This window comes from Cajanus cajan, chromosome 1 (genome assembly GCF_000230855.2).
Source record: "Cajanus cajan strain Asha chromosome 1, NIPB_CcT2T_4, whole genome shotgun sequence".
In the NCBI taxonomy this organism is placed as follows: domain Eukaryota; kingdom Viridiplantae; phylum Streptophyta; class Magnoliopsida; order Fabales; family Fabaceae; genus Cajanus; species Cajanus cajan.
Window position 1 is genome coordinate 13,085,904 of NC_138517.1, and position 13,131 is coordinate 13,099,034.

A 13,131-nucleotide genomic window follows, 5' to 3' on the forward strand; every position below is an offset into this window, starting at 1 on the left:
ACGTTGGTATAGCCTGGAGAGGCGGTACTCAGCTACCCCGAGGTTGTCAAGAACACGGAAGTATGCATGAGCCTGGAGAGGCGACGACTAATACTCACCCTGGAGAGGGCAAACTCAACCTGGAGAGGCTACTCAACAATTTTCCGCCGGAAGACGCTACAAGTCAGAAGGTTGGCACATCACCCGGACAATTGGGTCAACTCCTTTACTTGTCAGCCGGTACACCAAAAGACCGTCCGACTAAGTAAAGGGGGGGGGCAGCTGTAGACCCCTAAAATTGTCCGGAATAAAGCTTGAAGACTCTCGAAGACCAAAGGAAAGTCAGCCGGAAGGACTCCTGGAAGACCCTGGAAGACCCTAGGATGACAATCTGTAGGTTTAGAGGTCTTAGAGTAACAAAAAATAAGAAAGTGGGAGGTTTGGAGCTCAATACGGCCTCCTTGGAGTTCAGTACGGCCGTACTGCACATTTTAAACTACAATACGGCCGCACTGAACTCAATACGGCTGCACTGAACTTCAATACGGCCGTATTGAGGTTTTTTGAACTTCAATACGGCCGTATTGAATTCAATACGGCCGTATTGTAGTTCAAAACTTCAATACGGACCGTATTGACCCCCAGAAACCGTATTGAGCCTCATCCCTATAAATATGACGTCAATTGGACGTCATTCTACACTTTTGGGACACAGTTTTGACTCCCTCCTTGAGTATTCTGGGGTTTTTGAGCAGTGTTCTGCCCTAGAAATCTCTCTGGGAGTCGATCCGACGAAGTTCTGGAATTCCGAGCATTTAGCTTGGAGATTCGAACTTAGTCGAAGGGAAATCTTTTAGATTTCCACAGTAAAAAATTATATTTTAGGAAGGAGCGAGCGAGCTTGTAGAGGGAGGGAGCGCCAAAAAGCCTCCTAAACTTCATTGATATATAAAAAGCACGCTTCAAGAGGTTTCTTCTCTAAAAAACCCTTCTTTTACTGCTTTCTGATTGTTGCATATTTAAATTCGTCATCATGTAGATATTTAATATATAATCGTTTATAATAAATAGGGGTAATTTAGTAATTTTACGCTATTATTTAATAAATAATCTGTCATAGGGAACCCGAAAGGGGCGCTGTGGGGTGCTAACACCTTCCCCACGCGTAACCGACTCCCTTACCCGACTCTGGTTGTCATGGCCGAAGTCGATTTTTTAATCGATTGCCTTAAACTTCTTTTTCCAATGTTTTGAGTAAAACATTGGTGGCGACTCCAAGAACCCTTCTTTTTATGAAAACCACTAATCCATGGAGGGTCCCGCTTGGGATTAATATGGATTGGTGAGCCTTTTAATAAAATTGCTCGTTTGACAAGGTCTCAGTTTGAGAATAAGTCATTCTAGCAATCCATATTTTTAAACAAATAAAAGAGTCCAACCATCCTTCGCGAATGCCGAAAGCCCGTTTCGGGCCGGTGGCGACAATGAACAGTATCCATTTCTCTTTTCAGGTAAGCCTATTTTCAGGGACGAAAATTCCTATTTTTGGGGGGATATTGTAACGTAGCAAGTTGTTGCAGAAGGCCCAAAAGCCCAATATGGGTGATTCAGTAGCCAGAACGGGCCGTTCCTAAACTGGAACGGGTCTTTCCAAACTACTGATTTGACCTATAAAATGTAGTTGAGAACGGGCCATTCTGGTTGTAGAACGGGCCGTTCTGGAGGGAGAACGGGCTGTTCTGGAGGGGAGTACGGGCCGTTCTGGATGGAGAACGGGCCGTTCTGGATGAGTTGCAGAACAGGCCGTTCTAGATTCGGTACAGGCCATTCTGGCCACTCCGGAATTTCTATAAATAGGGGTTGGGGCAGTTGAGGAGAATGAGTTTTTAGAGAGAAGTTTTAGAGAGAAGGACTTTGGGTCTGTGAGCTCCTTTCTCTCCCAAATTTCTTTGTATGATTCCTTTTCTCCTCTAGATCACTAATGCCTTCTGTCTTTTCTTGAAATTTAGATTAGGAAGCTTACTTTGGGAGGATTGAAGTTCCGGGTTGAGCTTCGGAAGGGAATTCTACTTTTTCTCAGTTATTGGTTATTTTGAGTCAATCATCAAGTGAGGGAAGCTAGAATGTTTGTTATTTAAGTTGCATGTGAGATTAGAAATTCAATTGATGCATGAAAATTGAGTATCCATGGCTGGATCGGAGAATTCACTCATTTTTCGAGGTTTTGGGTGGAATTGATGCATCGGATGGGTGCATATAGATTTTGAGTTTGTTTTTGTGTTTTGTGGAGCCTATGCATTGTGTTTTTGTGTTTGCATGTGGCTGGATTTGTTGGTTTGGATGAGGGTTTCTGAACTCTCTGACTGGGATTAGGTTAGGCGCAGGTTGAGCGCGCTAGGTGTGGAAGAGCTTAGGGCTCTCGAGTTGGATGTTGGGCTAGACGTGATTTGGTTGCGTCAGGTGTGGATACTCTTAGGAGTCTCTATTTCAAGGACACCGACCATGAGTTGAATGCGCTGGCGTGGATGAGTCTTAGGACTCTCAGGTTGGGATTAGGCTGGGCGAGCTCAGGCTATGCCAGGCGTGAATATGTTTATGAATGAATTGATGCTTATGCATGTTTAAAGTTGAAGTTTTAGATCATGTATGTATGATATATGATGTATGGTGAGGGGTGATTCATATGTATGCTTTGTGATGATACTTATGAATGTTTAAATATGATATGACATATTTATATGTTCATATGGTTAGGTTTATTGATCATGATGGTGGGTAGACCATGTATGACGTATGATGCATTATTGCATGTGATGTCTTATGACATGTGTATGATTATTGATCATGATGGTGGGCAGACCATGTATGATGTATGATGCATGATTGCATGTGATGCCTTATGGCATGAGTCTAGCCTAGGACTTGAGGAGAGGAAAAATATTTTTGAACTGGAAGAGCGAGGTATGAGGTCGAGGGTTATTCCCTTAACCAAGTACTCCGGAAGGTGCGTGGATCCTTGCGGATAGTCAGTGGGCGAACTCCACTATTGACTTGGTTATGCATGCCAAGGTCATGGTAAGCCCGTACCCAGCTGTGTTATACCTGACGGTGGATCTGGACTTCCAATTGTGTAAGTGACATCATCCGAGTAAACCCGAGTGAGGATTATATCCTGTTTAGTTGTGACCGAGCGGGCGCATTGGGCGTGAAAACGGTTGGGGTGGTTTCAGTAGGATGGAATGTCACTTATACAGCTCTGTTGTTAGGGAGATCTCCTAGGTGTATGCGTGACGATGCATTAGATGATTGATATGCATTGATATCTGTCATGAGATGCATTTATTGCATGATTATTAATATGATGAAGTGTGGTGTTTGACTTCATGATTAGTGGATTGTATTTTATACATGAGTAGTGTTGGATAGAGTGTATGGTGTGACTCTATGAACATGATTGATAGATGGATGATGTATAGTATAGATTTTATTCTATACTTGTATGATTGATTTTGAACTCTACCTTACCCTTCTGTTTCCATGTGGTGGAACTGCGATGATCATACTTGGTATGGGAGCAGGTCAGGGCTAGCTTGGAGTTGAGGTGTCCGCTGCGAGACGGGGAGATTGATCCTCGTTTTAGAGGGTTACCATTTTGGGTAATGGTTTTGTCTGTGCTTGACCGGCACTAAGAAATATTATTTTTGGGATGATTGTACATATATGGCGTTCTATTTTATATTTAAGAAATTTAGTTATTTTTATTCCTATCTATACCTATATGTATGAGTTATCCAACTTAATATTTCTCTTAGTTCACTAGTAGTAGTGCGATTCCACTAAGTGGAGACCATGGCGGGTCGTTACACTATAACCCTTAACCAAGTACTTAATGAAAAAGTTGTGTGATTCCTTGAGAATAATTAGTTGGCAAATTCTATAAGTGACTTGATAATGCATGAATGCCAAGGTCGTGGTAAGCCTATATCTAATTGTACTATTCCTAATGATGGAACTAGACCTTCCTAGTGTAAGTGATAAGACCCAAGAAATAAGAAGTGGGATTGGTATCCCATTTTACTGTGATCGAACAAACACTTTGGGTTTTGAAAACGGTTGAGTTGGTTTAATACGATGGAACTCACTTAAACTGTTCATTTTGTTAGGAGATCTCCATAGGTGAATGCGTGATGACACTTTGGTTAATATGTTTGCATATGATGCGTTTTGAGATGTGTTCATATGCATTGTTGATGTCTTGTGTGACATGGTTTGGATTAGATACATGTTTACTTGGAGTGTTGTAACTTTCATGTATGATTGTGGTGTAATGTTATATATTATAGAATTGTTTTCTATATATACATGTTTTCAAACTCTAACTTACCCCTTTTGTTTTTATGGGAGTTTGGACTGCGTGATCATACGTTGTATAAGAGTAGATCAGGACAAGATATGAGGAGCTACTGTTGGTAAGGGTATGATCTTTTATTGATGACGGTGCTACTGCATGTAACTTTATAGTCGTACTTAATTGACATTAGGATATAGGATTATTTGGGATTATTGTACACATATATATGACTTGTTTATATTAGTTCAGATGTTTTACTTTTATACTTATGTTATGTATATATGTATGATGCATTTTTTTTCTTTAATCATGTATGTCTTAGTAATCTAATTTCTGCTATTAGTGATAGTGATTTCATTCGGGATGGCAACCATGATGGGTCATTATAGACTTGAATATCAATACGAATTAATTGAGTATTAAAATTTTTTTTAAAAAAACTTATAATAAGTATTATTTTTCATTCAATTAGGTGAAGGATCTTCAACATCCTCTAATAAGAATTTCAATGAGAGATAGATATAAATTAGATCAAAATTATTTATAGAATACATTTTATAATAAAAGAAGAAAATGATAGAAATGTAAATAATTATAAATATTGTGATAAAAAATAAAAATAAAAATTAATTGTTGAATTGTTAGATGAATAATACATCTCTAAAAAATCATATTAATATACATAACTAATTATAAATTTTTTTATTATTGTTATTATTATTTTTATTAATATATATATATATATATCATGATATTATTTTTTTTTGTAGACCACTTGTATTATATGCAGATTATCTCTCAAAAGTATTTAACATAATTATATATTTAAAACTTAAACTCGAAACTACTAATTAAGTTAAAATAATCTTATATCAATTAATTTTAGTGTTCATTATAATTGTGTGATTGATTTGAAAGTTGATATTATTTATAAGGGACATTGCAACAAAATTTTCCTATAAAGACAAAATATTTGTTACTAAAAATTATTTTTACTTGTACCGTAAATATAATATATGTTAGTATATTATTAAAAAAAATATAGGTATAGACTATAATGACATATACTATATGTTGTTAAATCTAATTTAAAATTAACACTAAAATTATTTATAGTTATACATTAAATAAATTTATGTCTATATATTATATATTTATAGTGATACTTTTTATGTGTCATTTTAAAAAAAATAATTTTTCATATTTAAAATAACTATATATCCATTAATATATAACATTCTGATATTTCGTAGGTATAGGATTTACAAACATTTTGTCAATCATCTTTCATATCAAAGGGAAAATTGAATAAACATACGTATGTAAAAAAGAATTTTTCACACCATCATTTAGGATGTGTGTAAAGTTTAGAAGTGAACAATAATAATTATAAACATAATACGGCTGAAAAAAATAGATAAAATTATATATACAATGAGTAGAAAATTTAAGGTGTAAAAAATAATCAAAGTTGATAAATATGCGATTCGCGTTCATATTTTCCCAACAAGTGTGTAGAGTTGAGCTCAGCTTAAGGTAGGTAAATTCTGGATTTAAATTTTAAAAAGTATTCTTAAATTTTTTAAATAAAAGCTAGGAGTGAAAATAAATATCACTATAGAACTTAGATATCCTAATAACAACACTCCTAAGTCTATCAATCACCTCTAACATACCTAATAGAGAACAAATAATAAAGGTAAAAAATGCAAAGAACATGGGAAGACTGTATTAAAATCCACTAAAAGTCAACAAAAACGAAATAAAAGTAAACTATAACATTTATGATAAAAATCCTCTCAGTAAAAGAAGGAACAAAATTAAATTATGCTCAATCCCATAAGATATTAGTTTATCTGCACAAGCATTCCCCTCCTTATAAATGTAAATGTATGAAGAAAAAAAGTCACTTATGCAAACAAGTATTCTTAATTACTAATAATATTTTTTAAAAAGAATTATTAATTATGAAATAAATATAAATAATGGAATTTTTTTTAATTAAAAATACCCCTTCTAATATTATGAATTTTCCTCTTTCTATAAAATGGAAACATATATCCCTCATTCTCTTCATTACATGAAAAAAAAATTCTCATATATCACTAAAAAGAGTTACCATCAACGTGATTCACTACTAGCTAGACATGTAAGTCATTTAATTAGTTAATTTTGTCCTATTCCCATGAAAGGCTTTTTGACCCATCTAAATAAAAATAAAATAAAAATATACGAAATAAATTAAAAAAAAAAACTATTTACCAAAATAGGTAGTTTCGGACATGTAGGAGTCAATGTGGCACTAAAAGCGCCTGGGGGGTGGGCGTTTTTTAGAAAACGCCTCTCCCCCAGGCGCCATGTATGCTGAGGTGGCACGGTGAATAGAAAACGCTGGGGGAGGCATGTTGTACACGTGGCACAATTTTGTTGAAGGCGCCCCAACTCCAGGCGCCATGTGTGCAGATGTGGCACACACTGAAGGCGCCTCCCTTCCAGGCGCCATGTGTGCTGTTGAACGCGCCTCCAGCCTAGGCGCCATGTGTGCTGATGTGGCACACACTGAAGGCGCCTCCCCCTAGGCGCCATCTGTTACACGTGGCAGGGGTCCCCTCACTTTGTGTTTAAAATGATGGTGTTGTTTAAAATGATGGTGTTGGAAGAGGAAGATTATTGAGAGAAAACGCTTGAGGTCCTGGCGCTCTCTGAGAATACCAGTGATTTTTGTGTTACCAGTGAGTTTTGCCCACAAAAGTATATTTACACGTTGTTATCAGGTATGTTTTTAAGTTTATTTATTTTAAATTAAGAAAAAAATTTAAATAGAAAATGTTGAGGGATATTCGTTACTGGTTTGTGGGTGTGGAACGGCCCGTTCTGTTTTTGTAACGGGCCGTTCTGGATAAAGTAAATGTGTGTTCTTTTGGATCTGGAACGGGCTGTTTTGAAATCAGAACGGCCCGTTCTACTTTCAGAACGGCCCGTTCTGAAAGTAGAACGGGTCGTTGTGGGGCCGTGCTCGTTGTTTCATTTAGTGAAGTATGGAAGGGTTCGGAACGGCCCGTTCTATTTTCGGAACGGCCCGTTCCAAAACCCAAATTTATACACTTTTTGTGCAATGAGAACAGCCCGTTCTGGTTTCAGAACGGGCCGTTCTCATTGCAGTAATGAAGGATTTCAATTGAAAATGTTGAATTATTATGAGGGTTTAAGTTAGGCATTTACGTGTTTCTAAAATTTTTAAATAATTTGTTGTTTGAGTTAATTTAATTTGTTTGTTTGTTGAATTATATCAGGATGTCTAGACAGATGATTCATGCAAGACCTATTATTAAGGCTTCAACCATTCCATATATCTGAGCATATATGGAATGGAGCTGAGGATAGGGTTCTGAAGGTTAGGAGTGCAAAACAATCAAAGTTGCGTGGTGGTGACATTCCAGCTGCTGTTCAGGATCTTCTACAGAGGGCTGGTTTTATGGGGATGACGCAGATTAGTTACTTTCTTGTGGATAATCATTTAATATCTGCGTTAGTTGAGCGATGGAGACCAGAGACCCACACGTTTCACATGCCCTTTGGCGAGTGTACTATCACGTTGGAGGATGTTGCAATTTTACTTGGGTTGAAGATCTCTGGGGCACCCATTACTGGATACGCAAGTATGGATTGGGGAGCTCTTGTGCAGCGCCTTCTAGGCATGACACCCCCTAAGGCAATGCTTGTTGGCGGTCGATTGAGGATGAGGTGGATTGACCAGCACTTTTCGGATGTTTTTGAGCATATACATAGCTAGGAACAGTTGGAACGCTATACTAGAGCGTTCATTTTACGCATGATCGGGGGATATTTATTAACTGATCACTCTAGCTCGTTTGTATCCCTCAGATACCTGAGTCTCCTCGAAGACCTAGATGTTTGTGGTCAAATGAGTTGGGGGTCATGCGTCCTGGCAAATATGTACAGGGAGTTGTGTGTGGCGACGAATTATGATCACAAGGAAATTGTTGGGTCAGGTATTTTACTACAATTATGGGCATGGTATCGGTTTCCATTTATTGCACCACCTCATCCACCTTTATCTACATTTCATGTTCCTCTAGGGGCAAGGTTAGTAACTATATTACTTGTGATCGATTTAAGAATAAATATATTTAAAATTAATTTGGAAATTGAAGATTTAATGGTTTTTTTGTTTTTATAACAGGTGGAATTATGCCTTGCATAAACCTAGAGAGGAAACAAAAGAAAAAATTGTGAAGTATAGAGAGTATTTTGACCGTTTAAAAAGAGAGGATGTAAGTTTTAAATTATAATATTATATTTAAGATTTAGATTAAAAAATTGTGATTATAAATGATAATTCGTAAGAACATAATTGTTTTGTTATTTTGCAGTTTGTATGACAACCATACTTGGAGTTACTACCTACATTACCTCCTTACTGTTTGGAGGACTCACACGTATGGAGGTCAACAGTCCCGTTGATTAATTTCCACATCGTCGAGTATCATTATGCAGATCGTGTCATGCGACAATTTGGGATGGTCCAACACATTCCTGCGCCTCCTATTCATCCGGAGAAATTGCATGATCTTTTGTTGAGAGGCAAGGATAACACGGACTGGTCACGCATGCACGTTCAATTTGTGCAGGAGTGGCAGTCACGACATCATCGTGTATGGACACAACCTGCGTGTGATACACCACACTTGAGCTATAGCTCAGAATACATGGTGTGGTATAGGAAACATACAAGGCGATGGATTTCTCCTTCTAGTGCAAAGGAAGGATATGTGGTGAGTACAAATCTACGCATGTTTTTAAATAATTACTTGTGACATATTTTCAAATTTAGTGTTCTGATGATATTTATTATGTTATATGTAGACCGATGTTCTGGAACACATGTATCATGGCACCAGTGAAGAACATAGGGATTCCTTTGATTTTACCATGATGCATGAGAGCATCGGTCACTGCTTGCAGTTGCGAGACGAGGTGAGCAGGGCCAGTTTCCCTTTTACACCGGCTGCAGCTGCAACATTATCACAACCAGACGAAGTTCAGGTGGAGCACATTGGGGCGGGTCGACGTGAAGGAAAGGGACTAAGTCGTCGACGAAGGCGAGTTGAACACCAGGGTTTACCGATACCAGTTCCTCTGACTAAGCCACCAACTGGGACATATTATCCAAGTACATTGACCCCAGATGCAGATGTGACACAATATGTGTATGGTACTGCACAGGACACATCTTTTGGGTTTGACACAGCAAGAGTCTCTGGTGCAGGTAATTTCCCGGCATCGGAGTCGATGGGTCATGTCCCGAGTATGTCGGGTGGTAGTATGTTCCAGTTTACACCTTCTCCATATGTTCCAAACATGATCTCTCCATCAGCACCTATGATGGATTATCGAGATTATCGATTTGGACAGCAATCATTTATGGGAGGAGGATTTTATGGTGGGGGTTCATCTTCCCATCATCCAGGTTTAGGGCATGATTTGAATACAGCATTAGCAGCGGAAGCTGGAAGTCCTGAGGGAGATGGTGATGAGTTAGTTTGGAGGAACCCAGATCGTGGTGCTCGCCATAGACAACGGCAATGTATCCTAAGTCCACATGAGCAGCACATGCGGAGAAATGAATAGGTAATTTGAATAATAAGTTGTTAGCACTTAAACTTAATTGATTGTTCTATATTTATTTATTTACCTAAATGTTAACTTTACTAATATAAAATTTTTTTTACAATTGATATGCCACCGGACCACGCTGGTTACACGCTCCAGAAATACGATAATACGTTGAAGAAGTAATTTGTATTTGTTTTAATATTTACTGTAAACGTTGTTGTAATTAATTTATTGTATAACAGAACAATTTAATTAAAGTAGAATTGACATATGATATAACTTTGGAGGAATTTTATTCTTTAAATACACAGCAACATACAAACTTGTTATGCGTTATTGATTACATCTTCAGCCAGCACAGGGCAATTGGTTCTATTATGCCCTTCACGCCTACAATGTCAACATCGTTACCTCCTTTGGGATTCAGTCCAATCCATTTCATTTCTAATGCGGGTGGATTTTGGGCGTCCCTTTGTACGTATCATTGTCTCATCTGGGAGTATACGAGGTTCAATATTTTCTTCACTTCCAAGTGGGAACCATTGACCTGAATATGCCGCTTTGATGTATTCGTTAGTATATGCGGCATCAACAAAAGTTAATGGATCTATACGAACGTGTGCACAGGCTGCTATTGCATGTGAACATGGATATCTATACGCCTGAAAAGCACCAAACTCACATTTTCTTTCATTTAAAAAAACATTGAAAACCTTGCCACCTCGTTGTGTGACTGCATTGAAGATTTCTTCAACTTCAAATCTCGTAGACTCGTAATCATACCTACGAACGAAATGAGAGGTTGCTTCTTGTTGATTTGTTTCCATAGCATCCATTAACTTCTAACAGTAACGTTTACCTAGAGCAAGGTCAGCGTTTTCCTGACCTAACCTTTGAATAAAATACTCCACCAACCTAGAATACGTGCATTTAACTAGCGTAGTTATAGGCAAGTTTCGTGCACCCTTAAGGACTTTGTTGACTGCCTCGGACAAATTTGTTGTCATGTGTCCATATCGACGTCCTTCTTCGTCGTGTGCGATTGCCCATTTTTCAAGGGAAATGCCATCAATCCAACGACAAATTTCAGGGATGACCTCACGGAACCTTTCCAACCTTCTTTCAAATCTATGCTTGTTGGTTGTGTACCCTGCCATATAAGAAGTTTATGTATTAATATTTATAAAATTAAAGTAAATAGTACACCATATAAAAACAATAAAGCGTTTAGTACCTATGTTAATCAATTCTTCTTTAAGTTTAGTATTCTTGAATCGGTGGTTGAAGTTGCTAGCGATGTGTCGAATGCAATATACATGATATGCTTGAGGTGGTTGCCACCCTTGGGCATTTTCCACTGCTGACTTTATGCTTTAGTGTCGATCACTTATTAAACAAATGCCTTGTTTTCTCGTAACATACCGACGAATGTTAGACAAAAACCATGACCAATCGCTTAGTGTTTCTCCTTCTACTATTGCAAATGCAAGTGGTAACACACGAGCATTTCCATCTTGTGTCGTAGCGATTAGTAGTGTGCCTCGGTACTTTCCATACAAAAATGTCCCATCTATTTGTATAATGGGTTTAGTGTAGTTGAAGGCATCACATGCTGGTTTAAATGTCCAAAAGACTCGACGAAATTGACGGAAATTTGGATCCACTATATTGTTTGACACGTACTCAGTGGTTTCAAGTTTATACACAGACCCAAGACAAAATTCAACCATCCTGTCCAACCACCTTGGTAGAAGATCATATGAGTCACTCCAGTCACCATAAACCCTCTCAATTGCCTTTTGTTTGGCTTTCCATGCCTTCCGATACGACACCTTATAGTTGAATTGTCCACTAATTCTTTCTTGAATTAGAGAAATCGAAATGGAAGCATCTTCCCTAACCATACCTACAAATAAATGCTAACCATGTTAGAAAAAGTCATATGATAAGTTTTAACTGCAAAGTTAAATATGCACTTACCTAATATACAACAACATATGAACTCAGAATCCAATTTGTTGTGATCTTGAGATAGCATGGGGTTAATACATGTGTGTGTCCCGCCCCATTTCTCGATGACCCATTTGTTGTTCAATTTACTAGACATAATTGCCATTAGTTTCCAAGGACAACCTTCATTGCTATTAGGGCATTTGACAGAGAAAACCCTTTGGCCAGACTCAACAACAACAAAAGTTTGATGTGCATTCATAGAATAATGTTTAACAGCCATCTGTACATCATTTTTTGTGTGAAAACGAAGGCCGATATATAGCTTATCGCCAACTCTCCAAGAATTAGGGACATCTAAACCACGATACCAACTCTCTTCATCTGGATGACTCCAGTCAATATAACTATAATGTGGAGTTTCTGTCCAAAATGGATTATTTGAAGGTCCTACATGGGAAAAAATGTTAAGTAAATACCCATATTATTTATCAAACTAATAGAACTTGAAATAAACCTGATTCAGTTGGCTGGGGAGGTTCAACTTCATATGGTGATTGCACCCTCACATTGTTGTTTGCATTGACATCTTCTTCATCTTCTGTATCAGATGAATTCAAATTATCGGCTTCATCACCTTGTCCCAGATTGATATCATCGTCACTCAAGTTTGTCTCAAAATCAATGTTTGAGTCAGGATGATTTATTGGTGGTGAGATTGGAACATTTCTGGGTTGTAAATTAGGGATGTTAGTTGCTGGGTAAGATGTTGTTTGTTCAAATTCATGATGACTAGTGGTTGCCTGAGTTTCATTAACATGAATTGAAGATGGCACAACCACATCTACATGAACATACAATTCAATCATATTCATTTTATATTGTCTCTCAAAGCTATCAAATATACACTCAAGATCTTCATCATCACATACATCAACACTTTCATATGATACAGGATCAAGACAACGTAAATATCTACATTGTATGTTGGAGATAATTTGATTAGCATTAAGATGTAACTTTCCATGAATTTTATTCTTTAAATATTCAACATCAATACCACGACTAATACGTATTGTTTTATGACTACCCACGAATGAACAACCCTCAGCAGTTTGGTTAATTGTACCATTGTAATACACTACACAAATGAAAGACATGATTTAAACGAAATTTAACAGATACTAAATAACAAACACAGCAGTTATGCAACA

At 37.5% G+C, this 13,131-nt stretch overlaps 1 protein-coding gene across 1 annotated transcript; it reads right to left on the bottom strand.

The window, feature by feature from the left end:
• Positions 1-10,374: 10,374 nt before the first annotated feature.
• Positions 10,375-10,803, bottom strand: LOC145959000 (uncharacterized). The gene has a single exon (XM_083076866.1). It carries the CDS (start codon positions 10,801-10,803, stop codon positions 10,375-10,377), a length of 429 nt encoding a protein of 142 aa, XP_082932992.1.
• Between the last annotated feature and the right edge of the window lie 2,328 nt (positions 10,804-13,131).